General features: G+C 39.0%; 3 protein-coding genes across 4 annotated transcripts; 1 reads left to right on the top strand and 2 right to left on the bottom strand.

Moving 5' to 3' along the window:
• The first annotated feature begins 160 nt into the window (after positions 1-160).
• Positions 161-3,038, top strand: LOC129599739 (aquaporin-7-like). Its single transcript, XM_055498050.1, has 6 exons — positions 161-592; positions 824-968; positions 1,121-1,258; positions 1,381-1,496; positions 1,777-1,994; positions 2,434-3,038. The coding sequence occupies exons 1-6, from the start codon at positions 506-508 to the stop codon at positions 2,696-2,698; spliced, it is 969 nt and encodes a 322-aa protein (XP_055354025.1). The 5' UTR covers positions 161-505; the 3' UTR covers positions 2,699-3,038.
• On the bottom strand, positions 2,975-6,725 carry LOC129599728 (ammonium transporter Rh type A-like). Its single transcript, XM_055498041.1, has 8 exons — positions 6,140-6,725; positions 5,957-6,020; positions 5,156-5,281; positions 4,557-5,022; positions 4,311-4,448; positions 4,057-4,190; positions 3,769-3,950; positions 2,975-3,592 (listed from the first exon to the last, which is right to left on the bottom strand). The coding sequence occupies exons 1-8, from the start codon at positions 6,405-6,407 to the stop codon at positions 3,336-3,338; spliced, it is 1,635 nt and encodes a 544-aa protein (XP_055354016.1). The 5' UTR covers positions 6,408-6,725; the 3' UTR covers positions 2,975-3,335.
• A 3,719-nt stretch (positions 6,726-10,444) lies between these two features.
• On the bottom strand, positions 10,445-17,564 carry LOC129600076 (ammonium transporter Rh type A-like). 2 transcript variants are annotated; one of them, XM_055498478.1, is made up of 11 exons: positions 17,364-17,564; positions 15,463-15,807; positions 15,388-15,403; positions 15,259-15,306; positions 13,804-13,923; positions 13,632-13,710; positions 12,716-13,102; positions 12,247-12,384; positions 11,975-12,108; positions 11,300-11,472; positions 10,445-11,015 (listed from the first exon to the last, which is right to left on the bottom strand). In XM_055498478.1, exons 2-11 carry the CDS (start codon positions 15,698-15,700, stop codon positions 10,807-10,809), a joined length of 1,542 nt encoding a protein of 513 aa, XP_055354453.1. In that variant the 5' UTR covers positions 15,701-15,807; positions 17,364-17,564; the 3' UTR covers positions 10,445-10,806. The 2 variants fall into 2 exon arrangements, with proteins under 2 accessions (XP_055354453.1, XP_055354446.1); XM_055498471.1 differs by lacking the exon at positions 17,364-17,564 and having other exon boundaries at positions 15,463-16,241.
• Positions 17,565-17,967: the final 403 nt, after the last annotated feature.

Genomic DNA, 17,967 nt, shown 5'->3' with positions numbered 1-17,967 from the left:
AGTTGTAAGGAGAGGATACATTTTGCAGGATCAAAAAAGGGAGACAGCGAATGTGAGCTAGCAAATGACTAATAAACCGTTGGTTGTCGTGATTTTGGTTTTCTTTTCTCGATCAGATTACGCTGATATTATCAACTAGCAAAAGTGCAGGACTAAAGTGCAAGATTTTAAAGCCATTTCCTTTGTTAATTAATTACGAAGCGTTGTAAGCTTGCAACATACGTCTGCATATGAGTCCGCTGTTTGTAAATTTTTGCAAACATTTTATTTGCTGCAATTCGCACTGACGTTGATTGGTTTATATACGAAGAATATTTTGCATATTTCCTTGGAGTAATTTCGTGACATGTACAAGGATAACAATTTCCTTACGATTACAAAGGATTTGGTTTGTTGATACGAAGGTGGCTGTTTTTCCATTTAAACTTTTTCATCCTAACACGAATTTCTTTCGTAACTTGAGGATCCCTATCATAATAAGTGTACTGTTAACACGTAACTGTACATGGATAACGAGAGACCACACTGCTTTGTCCGGAATGATTTGGGTCGCCGTTTCTTTGCGGAAGCGTTAGGTACTTATATTTTTGTGGTGAGTAGAAGCAAAATCAGCATGCTAAATCCAGTTTCTGTAATCAGACACATCTTGCAAAAAAATGACTAGCACAAATACAACGTTCTTCTGCGAGATTTGTCATGCTAAGGCTTTTGGTAAATTGACGGATGTAGTGAATTCATAAGACTGCTTTGCTTGCCATTTGCATTTCGAATTGTACAGTGTGTTTATTGAATAAACTAACTACTCTGTATAACTCTTTTTTAGATATGCGTCGTTGGATGCTTGGCACAAATTATCTTAGGGTCACGAGAAACGTTTCTTGCCGGGGAAGCTCCAAATTTTTTCGTTGTAACTGTCGGTGAAGGAATCGGGTTAGCTTTGGGAATGTATGTTGCGAGCGGAACATCAGGTGCATACATGAAATTGTCACTTACCGCTTGATTTCTTTGTTATAATTTTGGTCTGTGCCGCCGTCAAACCTTAGCGGCTTAGCCGGATACTCTACAGGCATAAAATTTCTTATCCTGATAAGGCGCTGTTTTAATATGCCTAAAACTACAGGTGGCCACATCAATCCGGCTGTTAGCTTCGTCTTTGCCATCCTGGGAAATCTGACATGGAAGCAGCTACTCGTACACTGGATAGCACAGTATCTAGGAGCGTTTGCAGCCTGCTGCAGCGTATATGCGGTTTATGCGGGTAAACGGATGTGATCCAAACCTGTAGTAATAGCTAAATTAATCGGCCATACACTATTAATTTTGACTGCAAAAACCTAATCTGGTGTAAACCGTGTAACGACGCAACATGATACCTTTCAGACGCCCATTACCATTTTATCCAAGGAGCTACCGACTACGAAGTGAAAGCGGCTGGAAGCATCTACGCAACCGCATCTCAACCCTCAGCTACTTGGCTCGCATGTCTCGTTAATGTTGTAAGCTCATAAATATAATCACTTTATTAAAAATCAATATATGTACTACTATAAATATTAAAATTTAAGTCTACTTCATTAAGTATTCAACAATGAAGCAAAACTACAATAGTTATATTGCTGTTACTTATGCTGCTATGTGGTACAATACTAATGTACTGTTCGCACCTAAAATTGGAAGGAGTCTTTTCTTCATCTATTCGAGAATACGCCGGTTTTGAGAATGGGGGATATATGTTCAAATTTACACGGAAATCGTAATGAAGGTTTTATTTTACAGATGTCAAATAGCGCCTTGTTCATGCTGGTTTTTCTAGCTGTCAATGACAAACGAGGTATGTTTGGCCACAAGAGTCATATTCCAGGACTGGCCGGATTACTCTTGACACTTATTGGGCTGAGTTTTGGACTTTTGGGTGGTTCGGCTATAAATCCAGCACGCGATATTTCCGGTCGGATATTTAGTGTACTGCTTGGATGGGATTTTTTAATCGATAAGTACGTATCAAATCGAAACATAGTCGTACTGTACGAGTACTCATATACTCGTATTACGCATTTACGAGGCTGGCTCATATGTATTCACCCTTTGGATAGCATTTGCGCTTTAAACTTCTAAATTAAAAGTAAAATTATTACAAGAGTTTATACAGTTCTGATGCATACATTCCGGCACTTATTACCAAACCAAAGTGATACTTAGCTTAAATTTTACCACTGACTTTGTGTTTTGTATGCATGCATGATTTTGTGTTTAACCAATGTTCATGTGAACAACCCACTGACATTTTTGGCCTATCGTTGTAAGAATTTATATATCGTATGTACGAGTATAACTTAATCGAAAGACAGTTTCTTAAAAAAACTTGGATTCAGTGAAACCGCACAGGACCGCTTCCGAGGTAAACCTTGATCTGTGGCTGCTTTTAAATTGCAGCCACTCTAACAAGGCATGGTTCTGGATGCCGGCCCTAATTCCTCACCTTGGAATGTTAATCGGTGCTGCTTTGTACTATTTATTTGTGGGTAACCACTGGCCTCCTAACGAATCAGCTGAACCGGAATCTAATCCTGAAGTGCCGGATCGTCGATCCAAAACGGACTTTAATGATGAACTCGAAGGCATCATTTTAGTGCGAAACAACACAATTCAACAGAAAAGGACAGTATTCACAAGGAACGTCAAGATAAAGAAACGATAAGAGTGTTAACAGATCTGGAGGGGCACAAAAACTTAAATGGTAACGCGCACGATACTACCACAATCAGTAACCATTGATCGTCAGCAGAATTTAATCTTTTGTTCATTTAGTTATAATAATACGATAATTCACTCTATCTTGTAAGTGCATCTTGTGTTCGCTCATCATATTTGTTTTTGGTTATCCATATAATTATCATTTCTGTTCAACCTTTAACGGTTTAGCGCAGCTGTCATGTAAAATAAGAACTAACCATAGTGATTCGCGACTTCCGCATCAGCCCAAAAGGATTTTGATATCTAGTTTTGACCATTACGGATGGACAGTGGACAAGTGCCATGCACAGAAATATGTATTAGTAAACTAATGCAACAAAAGAGCTAGGATGCCAGTATATAGAGAAGTACAAATAACTAGTCTTTGGGAAGGAGCTATCTGAAATGACCGCAAACCCACGTGCTTGTTATCTACTTTACAATTAGTATGATTGTAAACATTTGCTTTATCTGAGCTACTGTCTTTCCGTTCCGTGGTCGTGGACTAACAAGGAAAAGCTGCTGCTGCCCTTATTGCCGTATCCTAATTGTACAAGGTAAAACTCTGAAAACTATCACACACTTAAGTAATTTTTTGTAATTTAGGCCAAGTGTTCGTGATGTTTGTCGACCACACTTAGTCTTTTGCCATTTACAACATCCACACGCGTCATGCCGTGAGCAGCAGCAGTCGTGTAATGTTCCTTTTCCGGCAGACCCCTCTCCTGGCGATCGAGGCGATCTCGAAGAGCAGCTTCTTCTTCCTTGGAAAATTTTGCAGGCATTTCCCAGTAGATTCCATCATTAAACACTTCGTTAGCGTTTGGAGTGTTCCAGATTGGTAGCCGCAACACTAAGCCTGTATGGGTTGACCTTTTTCAGTCTCAAAACTCATAGTTCTGTCTTTTGTCAATTTTACTAATCCTGTTTTTTTTGCAAATTTTGTTACTAATTATCTTCTTTTCTTTTACCCCATATAATAATTTAGTAATACAATGCTGAGGAACCTGGAACCTGGAACCTGGTGAGCTTTACCTGTGATAATTCCTCCCCCAATTGCAATGCCAATGGTAACGGCCATAGCTGCCAGCTGATAACCGGCTTGTACACTGGGTGTCCATCCCAGACCGGGTTTCAGATCAGGATTCACTGCATGGAGAGCAGCGTACTCTGCACTATCCGCTGGTGGAACGTGCGCCGGGAACTGGGTGTAATACCTGAAATTTTAGAAACATTAGTCGTTTTCAAAGGCCTTGTTTCGTAATGCAAATCCGCTTAAATAAAACCTAAAAGTGTAAGTGTTTCTAATGCCGGCAGGTTTACCCGGAACCATAGAGTTCTTTAGATGCACAAGCAGTCACTATAGCACTCAAAATGCCTCCGACAAAGCTGGGAATGACATGAAGATTGTTCACTCCACAAGTGTCATGGATGCCCAGTTTCCTGTCCAGTATTGGCTGCAATTGAAACTATATATTTAACACGGTAATTTTGTCGCTTGCGGCACCTCTGTCCAGCTTAAGTGGTATATACCAAAAGGTTTAAAATTGGAAAAACCTGTTGAAACTGCGACATACCGATAGGTAGTTAAAGCCAAGGGCGGAAATGATACCAATAAAGAAACCACAGATCAGTGCGCCGTAAGGATACAAGTACATGTCGCATACGGAGCCAACCACAACTCCGCCGGCCAATGTAGCATTTTGGACGATATCCTAATCAAACGAACAAGTCGCTAGTGATAAATTTTGCTATTTACGAGCTTGTTGTCATATCATAATAAAGTCATAATTTTCCTGCATTGTAACAACTTTGTAATGTACCAGGGCAAACTTCTCATGCTTGACGAAACTGGAAACCATGTAGGCGCCCAGAACACTGGCCGCAATGGAGAAATATGTGTTGTAAATTGCTCGGTAGCGTCCGTCTTCCACGGCTGTACACGCATTAAAACTCGGCCAGAACAGCCACAGAAACATGGTTCCGATCAGGGAGAAAAGGTCATTTAGGGTGCTTCCTTCCTTGAGGTTGTTGAATTCTGCATCGGAGTACTGTTTCCGGTGGATGGTGCGGGCTAAGGCCAGACCAAAAAATCCGCCGAAGAGGTGGATGGTGATGCTGCCACCCACATCCTTAATGAAGAACATATCATAGCCAATCCATTCGTTTACAGTAATCAGGACGGTTTCGAACATGAGCATGACGATATACTGGATGGGGCTAAGTTTCCCAAGCACAACACCCAACGTGATCAGCACGGTACCGGCTGTAAAATCAGCGCACACTAGGCTGAAACAACAAAATTGCTGCGTTACCGTATTTTTGTTATAAAAACTGTGTAGGACATTTTTTTAAGATTTTTTTTATAGATTTTTTATAAAAACTTTACGTATAGAAGGATCTATTAGTATAAGCGTCTTACGAAACCAGATCGATGCGGATGCGCCAGTTATTTTCAGGTAGCCGGTAAAACCCGCGAACAATGCTTGACCACTGAAGAACGAAGGCCGCCATCAGGAAGTTCATGCCAATGGCACTATATCCATATCTGCAATATTTTACCATCCATATAGCCCATAAGTTTGACCAGCTGAGATGCAGACATTTTTGATGTGCGACGGCGCTTGCAAGCTTGTAATACATAATTCAACCCAAATGTATTGAATTATGCGGCCTAGTGTTCGAAGAGAGATAATTAAGGCGCATTATTTGCAAACATACTGTCAATATGAATTGTTGTACTAGTACCTAAAAAAATACTAACAGCAAATTTGAGTTTTTTGTCTTGAATAATGATAAGTACTAGTACAGTATTAGTATTGCAAGCCATACATCTTAATTAGTTAGAATGCAATGCATGTTGTACGGTACAGTTTTTCACTGAATTTCAGCAAAAGTTGTAAATTACAAACTAAAACACAAAAAAATTAGAACAGCCTCCATGTAATGAAGAAAATTTCAGACTTCCGGAAGCAACGAACAATTGCTAATTTTGTTAATTGCAACATGCACTGTGTGCCTCGACGACAGAGTCACATGATACTTACGAACAGTTCGTTGAGAATTTTATGTCGGACGGAGAGTTTTCTGGACTTTCAAATCCCGTGAATACCACTTTCTTAGTTAAGCTTATTGTTAACTTTCTTAACTTTCTTAGTTAAGCTTATTCTTATTGTTTCTTTGTCGCGTGTTCAACTATACCACTGAGGAAAGATTCACTTACTTCTTTAGAAAGGTCATTAAAAACCCGAATCCAACAAATATCATGACGTGTATATCTTGAAACACTGCAAGCGAGAACTTTCAATCGACTGCAATTAGACTCACAATAAGAATATGAGTCACAACATTAATAATTGACAATTGATAGCCAACCAACGCTACGAAATAATTACTTTAAACTTACTGGCATAAAACGACTCAACAGATGTTTTGGTGACTAGGAATTTTTCCCTGCCCAGATGGACATCAGAGGTCACCGCCGGACCCGTGCTATTGGGATTATTACGCTGCTGCTGTTCTGCATGGTCATCCCGGAACATTGCCGGGCGTCGTGACACCGGCGTAGCATCCCAGCCGTAGTCAACCAGGCAGCCAAAGATGATGATAAAGGCAACCTGACAGAGGAACACCAATATCCCAAACTTCCCTCGACGCCACCCCAATTCCTGCATTATGGGGTTGTGCTGCTCAAAGGTCACCGTAAATGATTAACTGGATGTCGAACTAGCTGTGTTGGCAAGCCAAAGTATATGCTGCACCGGCAGTTGTAGAGAAATACAGTTACACGGTTCAGTAGTCAACGTGACGACAGAACAAGGATAAACGAGGTACTTTCCGCGCATTACTTTAAACGATGGAAGACATCGCTAATTATAAACTTAAGACCTACGGCTTTTGACTAATGAACGGAATTTGTGGGCGGGCCACTGTAACCTTCATCAAAGTAAGCAGATTGGTTACATCGCGAAACAAATAACTTGCAATATTTTTATGTGATGCGGACGCTAACCGGAAATATCTGAAAACAATTGTCACCGCGTTAAGTATGCCCAACGTGACTCGAGTTGTCCGGAGCAATCAAAATTGTTTAATTATGACAGCGAGTTGTAACGGTATGTGAAAGCATCCAGGCTTAAAAAATTGTACTAACCATTAAACAGTCTGTAATTGCGATCACAAATGTAAATTGATGATCATCATTTCACTTTGAGGTGAGAAAGTGCGCACATACTTGAACGCCCGTGTTGCTGATGTGGCTAATGACAAATTGTTGTCAGAGGAGAGTTCTGTTTTAGCAAGGTCTCGGAGTACAGAAAAATATATGCTGATATAATAATATGCAGTCAAGGTACATAAATAGTTACATGCTGCTGTTCTTGTAATATTCACTTATACAGTACAGTAACTACCCAAAACTTGTCGTTTGTTGCTGCTGTAAATGGCAGCTAACATATACAAGTACACTTATCAAAGGAGAGTAAAAAAGGCTAGATTTGTCCCAGTACTTTCTGAAGATAGTGTGCTGTATACAGTGCTAACATTTGTTTAATTTTTGGCATTCCTCGACTTTTCTCATCAGCCACCCAACTGGAATTTACCATCCAGCAGAGTTTTAAGTGTATCGCTTTGCTAAATACAGTAAGTAATATGGTGCCATTATGGTTACATATATCACGTGTCCGGTAGCAGTTTTAAGACATTAACAGGGCCATAAAAATATGGCAGAGTTACATTTACCATGTCTGCAGATTTACGATTCCTTAAGGATAAAGTAAAGGTGCTAATAACATGTTTGTAAAAGCACAGGCATGCCTTATGCGCACGCAATTTGCATTATTTGGGCTGACGTTTTGGAAAAATAATGATAAAAATAATATTTGTTTTCTGCATTTGTTTTCCGTGATTGATTGATAGTTTGGTTCTAGTAAATTTATGTGCAGATACATATATATTCATAAACAAAAATTTTATGTTAAAGCGCGTATTAAGTGTAAAATGCAGATTGCATTCCGTTTATTTGATTTGAGTTATGTAATTTGGTGCTTCTGCAATTTAAAAAAAAATAAGTCGTTCGACTGATAATATAATAATTATTTACTTAACCGATAACATAATCATTAATATTATTTGTACTCCTGAAAGTGTGCTGTGTATAGGCGCTTCTGAGATCGATGCAAAAAGTAATTACATAATAGACATTTATCCAAAGGTCACAAACTTCGCAACAATGTATTCTTGTTCTACAAAGTTCTATGTTCTATGCAGAAAAAAAGCGATTTTCATGTGAAAAAATATCCAGTGTCGACGATGGCGTCTAGCGGTGACAAAAAGAAAATTTTACTCCAGACTGAAATACTTTGTAACTGCAACGTTTACACTCTGCTAAACGATAACTAATACTGGTCTAAACTGACCTTTAAGGTAAAATATAACTGCATAAACCGAAATCAGAATGTACGTGACTACAGCCACATGGTATGATCACCATGTGGCGCCGTAGCCTGCAGCTTACGTTTGAATTAACGAATGTCAAGTAAAATATTCAAAATGATTTTTATTTAATTACTTAACTGTCATAAAGAAGTCATGAAATACAGAAAACTAATGAAATATAGAAAACAGGAAAAGCGGCGTAGCGTAAAAGATTATATCATAAAAGCGTGTTGCCGTAATGTAGCTTCCGCTTAATGATATGCAAACTTAACAAAGGTGACCTTTTGCCCATTATCCACTTCATATCGAGCATGCAGCTCTTTGTTAACAAAAAATTAAAAATGAAATTAGTCGCAAAATACGTTACCAAATGTACCAATTCACTACCAAATTAGGCCAAATCCTGCAAATTTAACCGTAAAGAAAAGCTTTAGCCTTCAGCTGAGCATGGAATACATTTCTACCATTGTTTCAAATTATTGGTAGTTGTCTGTCAAATTATTTCGAAGAAACGTTTCTTCAGACATCGCTAAAATGTTAAATAAAACACGGTATTAGCACAACAATAATCAATGATGTTTGTTGGCTGGCTCGCTAATGCCGAAGTGTGATTCTGTGGTGGGTGAGGTGTTTTTGATGTGATGTTGATGCGAATAGTTGTCATAACTTTTTGACACTTACAAATCGCTTAACCCCGTGGCGCAGCGATCATCACCTAGCAAACAAAAAACTTTTACTTTTATTCGACACATCGCATGGCATGTCATCCAGCGCTTGGAAGAGAGAAGCGGAAAAAATCTTTTGGCAGATCCTGTTGGCTGTTGTTTTTGCGCGCCAAAGTTGTTTTATTCATACACCACATCACGAATTCCTTTACGTTCGGGTGGGTATTAATTGCGCCATATTTCATTAGATTTCCATGTAATATTTAAAGGTCTTTTGCCCTCGCGCGACATGTGTACGGTGATGATATGGCAACGAAAAAACGCATTAACCCTGCGGTGCGACAGCAGCCGACAGTACCGACAAATAAATGTGCATTTTATGACTGGAACGTTCTAATTGATCAAACGATATCCAATAGCAAGGTGTAAACAGTGTAATTAAATGGTGTCGCTTTTTTAATTTGCCGACATCGATTTGTCAAATTAGACTGCAAAATCAGCTGTTGTCCTGGCCAGATCGGCTGCTTTACGGGCAAAAAGGATTTGGTAACATTATTACGGCTCATGAATCACGATGATACAAGGCTCCGGCAAACGCAAGGTGCCCTTTCGCGTACGAACGTCTCACTGCATTTTATCAAATAGGCCGATGGAGAGCAAGATCGGTACAGAAGAGCTTAGAAAAAATAAATGGAAATTTACTGCTACAAACAAACGTTTTTGAGAGTGCGTTTTCGATCTGATCTCAAATTTGTACATCCTGTGCATATTTTATATTTGCACATCACATGCGCCATCCCAGATTCTGGTCGATGTTATCGTTCACATAAGTAGTTACAAAACAGGTTTTCACGCGATGTACGCTATCTTTCAATGAACTTTAATAAACATTATTAATTTTACAGTATTAGCATAAAATTTGGTAATACTGAGAGTTTTTAAATTGGCGGTTATAGTGTGATAGTAGACTTATTACTCGCGCACAATGAACCGAACATATCGTGCACAGTTTTGCAATGACTGCACTGCTAATGGTAACCTGTGGTACATACAGATATGTAGATCACGTCACAATCCACAATGCAAATTATTTGGACTTGTTAAACCAGAAAGAAATTATTTTTTGACACATTTTACACCAAGCGGCCGATGTTTCAAATTTTTCACAGAAACGATTTTAAAATGACCTTTCAAATTCTTTGTTAGTATCGATTGAATAGTCTGTACACAACGGACACAAAAGAAGTAGAGTGTATGTAAATGCGTGAGATCGCCGATTCGCACTTCCATTATCGCTTACGCTTTTCGTATAGTTGTGTATATACTATAATACACAGTTTAATATTTTCTATTAAATTTAACATTGTTTGAGATAGCGAACAGAAAAACGTTTAGTGACTGTTGGACATTATTCGTTATTTGCAGCTTGAGATGCGAATAGTTCGCCGATCTATTGTCATGTGCAATTTGCAAATAAATCCCAAATGACGGTAACTGACGGCAGTTAGTATAAAGTATAAAAACTCATTCAATAATTATCTACCCTAACAATAAGAGTGTTAAATGAATCGCACTGTATGCAGGAAGCTTTCAAATAAATGTGAAATACACCCTGCTGTTTAAACTTTAAAGGTTCGGAGCTCTATGCTGTTGTTCGTGCAAAAGCCGTCCATAATGGCGGCACCATAAAACAGTTGATTAAGTAATAAACATTAAATTATACATTCATACGGACCAATACGGTAACTGCAAACTCTGTAGCACCAACACCCATTAAAATTCTTCAAGTAAAGTAATTCCTAGATCCAGCTAATATTATAACTCAATACCCATTCCAAAATACCGTACCACACAATAAAGACTAAAACGTCAGGCAGGACTCAGAGGCGTGAATCAAGAAAGAGAAAATTACAAAAACTGACACCAATAAACAAGGCACACAAACACATAAATGCAGTATTAATCGTATCATTTAGACCCTCTCATCGCGTGGATTGGGGAAACCCTTCGTGAGGGGTATGGCTGCGGCAATCTCATCGTCACGGCCGATAGTACGCAAACGATGACGAATATCGCTTTCCTGTTCCCACGGCACCGGGTCCGGTAAAGCAAAGTTGGCAGCGTCATCAAACAGTGCCGGTCCCGGAAGCGGATCCCAGATCTTCATTCGGATGATCAATCCTGCATAGAACAATATCTTTAACCGAGGCATCACAACGAGCGTTAAAACCACTGCTCTGCGGGCTGCGAGTTTCGCATCCGTACTGACCAAGCAATAAGCTTGTCGCAAACTAATACAAACCATGTAAAATTCGTTATTGCAATAAGTAAAGCTTAGCTATAAACACCAGTTTCCAAAATGGAATGCTACGCCAGAATTCCTGCAGCGGTCATTACTCGCAAGCGATGATCACAATAACTTTAAGACGACAAAAAACGGACACAATAATCCTACTGAACATTACCGGTGATAATTCCACTAACGATAGCCATGCCGAGCGTGGCGCCTAATGCTGCCATCTGCAATCCGGCCTGTTGCATGGGTGTCCTTTCTGGTACGAACTTTCCAGACGAATCCAGCAGAGGAGTTTTTTGAATTGCATTCGTATCCATTTGCTTTCCGTAGATGTCGTAGAAACTAATAAATCAGAAGTGCTACTGAATTTTCGCCTAATACGATAGGTATCTACAGAGAATGTTATTTGCATGAAAGCTTTTAAAGCCCAGACAACATTTCGAAAGATTCAACTGCGGGACGCACATATTTTCCCAGTATTTTGCTCAGCCTTATAAGCTGCCGTCGGAAATGCACCACCAAAAGTTCGACCGATATCGATAGAGATTCGTTTTGCTACCTGTTGATGTGGTTGACGTTTTTATTCAAATCGTACAAAATAACACACATTTTGAAAACATGTAATTACACAGTCATGTAAAAATGTATTTCAAAAACAGAAGACAGCAAGAGAATTCAAAAATACTGTGCTATTAAATAAGTACGAGAAAACCGAAAAATGAATAAAAATGCCATCTGCTTAATAGTTGGTGCCGACTGCCGAGCATAGCTTTCGTTTGATATGTCAAATGTTCTCTCTATGTAAACCAGCAAATAAATAGTTCTAGTAAATATAGTGGCTAACCTATCTCCGTATAATGCTGGCGTGGCAGTAGCGAATACAACACCGCTAATCAAAGCGGCAAGAATACCAGGCATTCCATGGAGATTGTTGACACCACATGTGTCATGCACTTTTAATTTATTTTCCAGAATTGGCTGCAAAGAAGAAAAGAAATTAGCAAGAGTACTGGCTAACGGCGTCACTAAAGAGAAAAAACCGATATGATATAACTCTCTCAAAGTCTGTATGGAGGAGTTCCGGTGTTCTGGAATATTTTTAAAATGCTTTCTTACATTTATGTAATGGAAACCAACACATGACAGGATGCCGGCACCGGCTCCGATGATCAGTGCACCATACGGCTGGACAATCATATCAGCTGTTGCGCCAAGTGCCACACCGCCGGCGAGAGTGGCATTCTGAACCAGTTCCTGCAATGCACACAGTAGGTCTTAACCTTCTGACAGGGTCACAGGGATGCCACTAAAAAACGTATATACTATGTTTTTACCCAGCACAGATTTTTCATTTTTTACCCTTTTCGTCAATGAAAACCACGGTTATTAACCAATTTTTCTGCGACCACATCTAATTAATACTACGGATAAAATATTTTTTGCGAGGTTATATGTCATTACATAAAGTTATATTTGTCGTTGATTTGAAGGGACGCATATTTAGTAAAATAATATTTAGCTAAAATATGGTACCTGCAACCGAAAACTCGCAATTTTGATTGGCAAACACGGGAAAAAAGCTCACCATGCTGAACTTGTTGTGATGAAACAGATGTGAGCAGATGAATGTAACCACACAGCACGACGCCATGGCAAAATATGTATTGATAACCGCGCGTTGTTGAAATTCTTTTTCAGCCACGGCACTGTTAAAGCTAGGCCAGTACATCCAAAGGAAAATAGTACCGATCATGGAAAACAAGTCAGTTGTTTTCGTGGTGAACTTCAGTGTATTGAAATCGGTTACGCTGTATTCCCAGCGGTACAACATTCGAGACACAGCCAAGCCGAAATATGCGCCAAAAATATGCACGAAAATCGAGCCACCAATGTCTCTTGTCTTGAGATAATGTACACAGATGTATTCATTCCCCAGTGATACGGCAACTTCAATCAAGGCCATAATCAAATACTACAAAACCAAAAAATGTTCAAGTGCGTAGTGAGTTATTATAAACGTATGAAGTACACAATGTAAGCCAAATCTAGGTTAGACAATTAGGTAAGACAAGGTAATTTTACACATCTGTTACTATGTTCGAATGATATTTACTTATTGTTAGCTTTTTCTGTCTTAATTTTAATTTCCCTGTAAAACCCGGCTTTTAATAAAACTTTTTTGACCTTATCCATTCTGGAGAGTTTCATGTTTTTTTATAAAACGCAAAGGCCTTTTCAATTTTCCACAAGATGCTGCAAGCAATTTCTGTGTTTTGACTTATACTGAACAGCACTGCAAGGCTTAAAACGCGTCACAGAATCAACACGAGCGGTCTGGACTAGAAATAAGTGCCGCTGATCTTTCATAGAAATTGTTGAACCTCGCAATTCATTTCACTACATCTTTAAAAAGAACCGGTTTATTAAACAATCGCTTCCTCTGCTATTACAAAGAGCAAATGTATCGAATTCTGCCGCGTAAGACATTCACAAACAGCTACCTGAAGTGGACTAAGTTTGCCCAGTACAGCGCCGAACGTAATGAGAATGGCAGCCACCGTGAAATCCGATGTCAGAAGTCTGCAATCAAAGGCTCAGTTTTACAGCTACGCTAATTGCCATTTCATCTGCGAGAGAAAAAATCATTAACATTTTAAAAGGCACGCGACATACGTGGTCAAGTCGATTTTAAAGCTCATTCCCTCCATGTGGAGAAACCCCCGCATCAGGGTGGCCCACTGAATGACGAAAGCGGCCAAGAGGAAATTGATGCCGAGACTCGAATATCCATATCTAGAAGGATGCGACGAAGAGCAATTTGTACTCGCATGATAAATGTCAAAACATTTGTATACAGTAGGAAATGCCATTGAACACACAGCTGAGCGCGTAATCGGCGTGACCGCAGCGGTAGTCGTGCGAATTACGAGTACTATTTTCGTATTACTTACAGATACACAGCAACACTAACATTTTTGCCTACTCTAGTTCTTAGTAGTGACTTTTTAATTCTTATATGTATAAGAACTACCGTTAGGTTATTTTGTTCGTCAGTTTTTCCCGTCATATCTCATTTTAATAACACCCTAGCATTTACGAAATCCTAGTATTTTATCAAGGTTCTCGTACTAAAATTAATGCGATGCTAACTGCGTTGTTCCATCAAAGTTTCCGTAAACTTAACTTACAGGTTAAATTGCTGTAATACAACGCTGCAGGTACATATTATACAAGATTAGAATATCAATTTTGATCAGTGTTTTCATGTAGATATACTTTTTAGTACTCTTAGTATTTTAGAGTGTCGCAGACAGCTGGATTTGTCGGCGTTTTCGCCGTTAAACATTGCATCTAAACCATGCATCAGTACAAAACACCAATGTGGTGTACGTGTTTTGCATTATGACTTACTATGACCAGTATTAGTGGTTTTAGTGGGCTGTGGTACGACTGCAAAAATTCATCTCATCCGTGTTACAATAAATATAACTTTATCTAATTTCAAATATTTATTTATAAACTGCAAATGATTTTCGTGGGAGAATCATTAATGCCTCTCTCGCATTAACATTTACTAACTACGTGCAACCATAATCATTTTGGCCGTCATATGGAAGTATAACATCGGCTTAAGATACTTATGTGTTATCAAGTTGTTAGTTCGCGGTAAGCAAAGATAACCCTGGACGTAGCTGCGCCATCCGTATGCAGTTCCCGTAATATGAATATCACTCTAGCTAGCTTTGATACATGCGCAAATAATTATATTCGCACTAAATACAGATACACTCTATGATAAGCTGGTAGAACAAGGTGTTTAACTCGTAATCTATCTCTCCCCACCTTCCAGTCATCAAATTTTTATAGCAATGCGCAAAACTACCAAATTTAACCAAATTGTTCGTTGCAAACAGTTTTATAATAGCAACTCCAGTAGAAGATTTATTAAAAGTTGCAACAGTAATTAACCATGCAAATGTAATCAATATTAAATTTATATAACTACTTGCACAAATTCAGACGATAACATATTCACTGCTTATGGATCAGCGACGTGCTGCTCCTGCATACTCAAGACTTGCAGAAGAAGACAAATATGAGTAAACTTTTATACACAATTTCACTCACTTTCGGAGAAACGTCATCAGGTATCCAAAACCGATAAACATCATTACACTGTAAAAAGGAAAAGCAGTTTTATTCAAGTCATTGGCAGAGGCTATATAGGAGAACTACTATGTGGGCAGACTGTCTTACTGGACATCCTGAAACACTGCAAAAAAGTAAAACTTAATTAGAACAATAAAATCAATTAAATTTTCGCAAACGTACTGGGATAATAATCCTGGATGGCATATTTGGGCCACGTGTACGCTTCACTGTCACCGTCCGCCGATCGCCTGCCACGATGTTCCTGCGGCGACAGCGTGGTGGTCTGGTGTGACAGACCCGAGCGCGGCAGCGCATCATCGTGATATCTCCCAAAAATCCCGAACAGAATGATAAAAATCACTTGGAACACCGACAGGACGATGGCGAATTTGCGGTTACCAGCCGAATCGTGGGCCATTGTTGTGCTGTCCGGCGGAGTATTGTTCTTACGCCACTAATCCAGCATACACACACAACCGACGGTGGAAATATGACAGTTCGATGGTGAGCAGATGTTAAGATGCACTGCAGCACAACAGCTGAGGCTTATTAGTGTCGAATACCACACCAAATGCCGGAGATTTCACCGCAGACGTTCGTCGCGCGACGGAAGCCGGCTAGCAGCCGCAGCGGTTGGTAGCGTGCCATGTCGGCCCAACCGCGGCGTTGACTGGGTGGGAACCTTTACACTATGGCTTAACAAGAGCCGGTGCAAAGATCGCTCTGGGCACTGATTTACATTCATAACGTGAACGACCCTCGATGTTTCTGCCACTTAACAAGTGTTAAAAGCTATAATCATTTCTTTAGCATCTGCTGTAAACAACGTCTGTTTTAACGCCTAAATGATTGGTAATAAAAGGAGAGTGTGGTTACATTACACAAGCCAAAATATAACAATTCTCCAACATCTCTGTGTCATAACATGCACGTATCCGATTTCACAAGACTTTCTGTACGAGTATCGATAAAACCACACTCAAAAAAAAACCGCATCTGTACCGGTAAGCATCATAAGCACTACCTGTGGTTGCAATAATACATGTTTAAAAAGTAATAATGGCGTAATTTTCAATAAATTTCGTTATTTTTTAATCAAATTTTTTTACCACTCTGCAACAGTAGTGCCGGCATCGTATCCGGGACTGTGCTTATAACATTAATTCCGGTCTGATTTTTCAACAAGGAAATAAATATAAAGCTAATCAAAAACAGACGAGTACACCAAATACCCGTTTTGATAAAATCTGAAGATTTAGCAAGTACCAGTGTCTAATTTACCGGTATTAGCATGTTCCACTCAGTTATGCGATTACCCACCAAACAGAATCAGGATGGATAGGTATAACTAATCGTAGCATGCTTCTAATTTATTTGTACTAACATTAAAATTCAAACGCTCTCGTGCTCCGAACAGTACTGGCAATTATGAACACAATTTGTAGAACTGTTTTACAGACTTATTTTACAGTTTTACAGAAGTATACGAGAATGTACGCGTATTAAACGAGCTCACTTTGATGTGTTTTATCCGTATTAACGGTTTTTATTACTTACCGACAATTTTTATCGAATGCGACAAAACCGGTTAGAACCAAAATAAGAAACTTTTAAAGGTCAAATGCTAGAGTTCCTACTGACAAGTGAGCACCTACGCAGTGCATTTTCATTAATGTGTTCATAATATTATACTAAATATTTTGCTTGCATGCGTATTGTGTCTACAACGTGCAAGGGTAAACATTTGAACTTCCTGAGTTAACACTGCAACATAAACTTCTCTAACAGGAATTTAACTAATCACTTTATGCTTTAAAAAAAGTAGATGTCGACAAGGGATTTTCAAAGTCCTCAACTTGGAATGCTCACTGTTTTAATATATTTTGGATCTATTTAACGTCAAAAATCTCGATCGTCTTTCTGGTTTGCAGAGATTTACGGTTTTAGGCGAAGGCTATGTTATCGCATTTTTATTTGAAAATAAGAACCGTACCATCACTCTACTACAGAAAGACAACTATGGTCAAACCATTTTCGGCATAATGTTTTTTGACATATGAGCGCCAAGATATGCCACTTACGATCAACAGGCGCTGTCAGACGAGCCTTAATTAACGCACGGCCATGAAAGTGCCACAATTAATCACCTAACGACGCTTATTTCTGGCATAAAAATTCCAACAAAATACTTGGCACAAAGACAGAATTAGGGCCCAGCCACCAGTATTGCTCATTTTACAAAATGGATACGGACATATAATAATAAGTAAATCATTTCTATAAGCCACTAGAAGCTCAAAAAGGCAATTCAAAAACGCTGATGAATGTCAGACGACAGCGCCCTCACTTTTGCAGGATCGACACGCTAATTGTCGGCCACGAAGTTTACATAAAGCAGCACAAAGGTAGACTAAAACATTTTTTGTGCATTCAAGTCCAACATATTCATACCACATGCTTTTTGAATCACACAGATTCGTTTCATAGAGCTAACTGAGTAAGAATTAAAAGTGTTATAACTGCATCATAATTATGACGTGATAACTTTAATACAAAGTATGCTACTCTGCAAAGCTACATAGATAGTACTTGTAGATATCGCGTCAGACACAGAAACCTGTACTATACCTAAACGATTTGTAAGCCAATAATAACTATTCGTTTACCATTTTTAACTTTCTTTGG

The sequence above is a fragment of the Paramacrobiotus metropolitanus genome, unplaced genomic scaffold (assembly GCF_019649055.1).
Source record: "Paramacrobiotus metropolitanus isolate TYO unplaced genomic scaffold, Prichtersi_v1.0 Parri_scaffold0000004, whole genome shotgun sequence".
NCBI lineage: Eukaryota > Metazoa > Tardigrada > Eutardigrada > Parachela > Macrobiotidae > Paramacrobiotus > Paramacrobiotus metropolitanus.
This window is presented reverse-complemented; position numbering and strand designations above follow the sequence as displayed.

Bases quoted from the DNA above. Each gene is read 5' to 3' on its own strand.
- LOC129599739 (XM_055498050.1), top strand. From the start codon at position 506: ATGGATAACGAGAGACCACACTGCTTTGTCCGGAATGATTTGGGTCGC. The intron at 1,497-1,776 runs GTAAGCTCATAA...TTTATTTTACAG, and splicing joins TCGCATGTCTCGTTAATGTT to ATGTCAAATAGCGCCTTGTT. The intron at 1,995-2,433 runs GTACGTATCAAA...TTTAAATTGCAG, and splicing joins TGGGATTTTTTAATCGATAA to CCACTCTAACAAGGCATGGT.
- LOC129599728 (XM_055498041.1), bottom strand. From the start codon at position 6,407: ATGCAGGAATTGGGGTGGCGTCGAGGGAAGTTTGGGATATTGGTGTTC. The intron at 5,282-5,956 runs GTAAGTGAATCT...AAAATATTGCAG, and splicing joins TTAATGACCTTTCTAAAGAA to ATATGGATATAGTGCCATTG. The intron at 4,449-4,556 runs GTACATTACAAA...TCGTTTGATTAG, and splicing joins AGCATGAGAAGTTTGCCCTG to GATATCGTCCAAAATGCTAC.
- LOC129600076 (XM_055498478.1), bottom strand. From the start codon at position 15,700: ATGGCCCACGATTCGGCTGGTAACCGCAAATTCGCCATCGTCCTGTCG. The intron at 13,924-15,258 runs GTGAGTGAAATT...GCATCCTTCTAG, and splicing joins CTGATGACGTTTCTCCGAAA to ATATGGATATTCGAGTCTCG. The intron at 11,473-11,974 runs GTTAGCCACTAT...CTGATTTATTAG, and splicing joins CCAGCATTATACGGAGATAG to TTTCTACGACATCTACGGAA.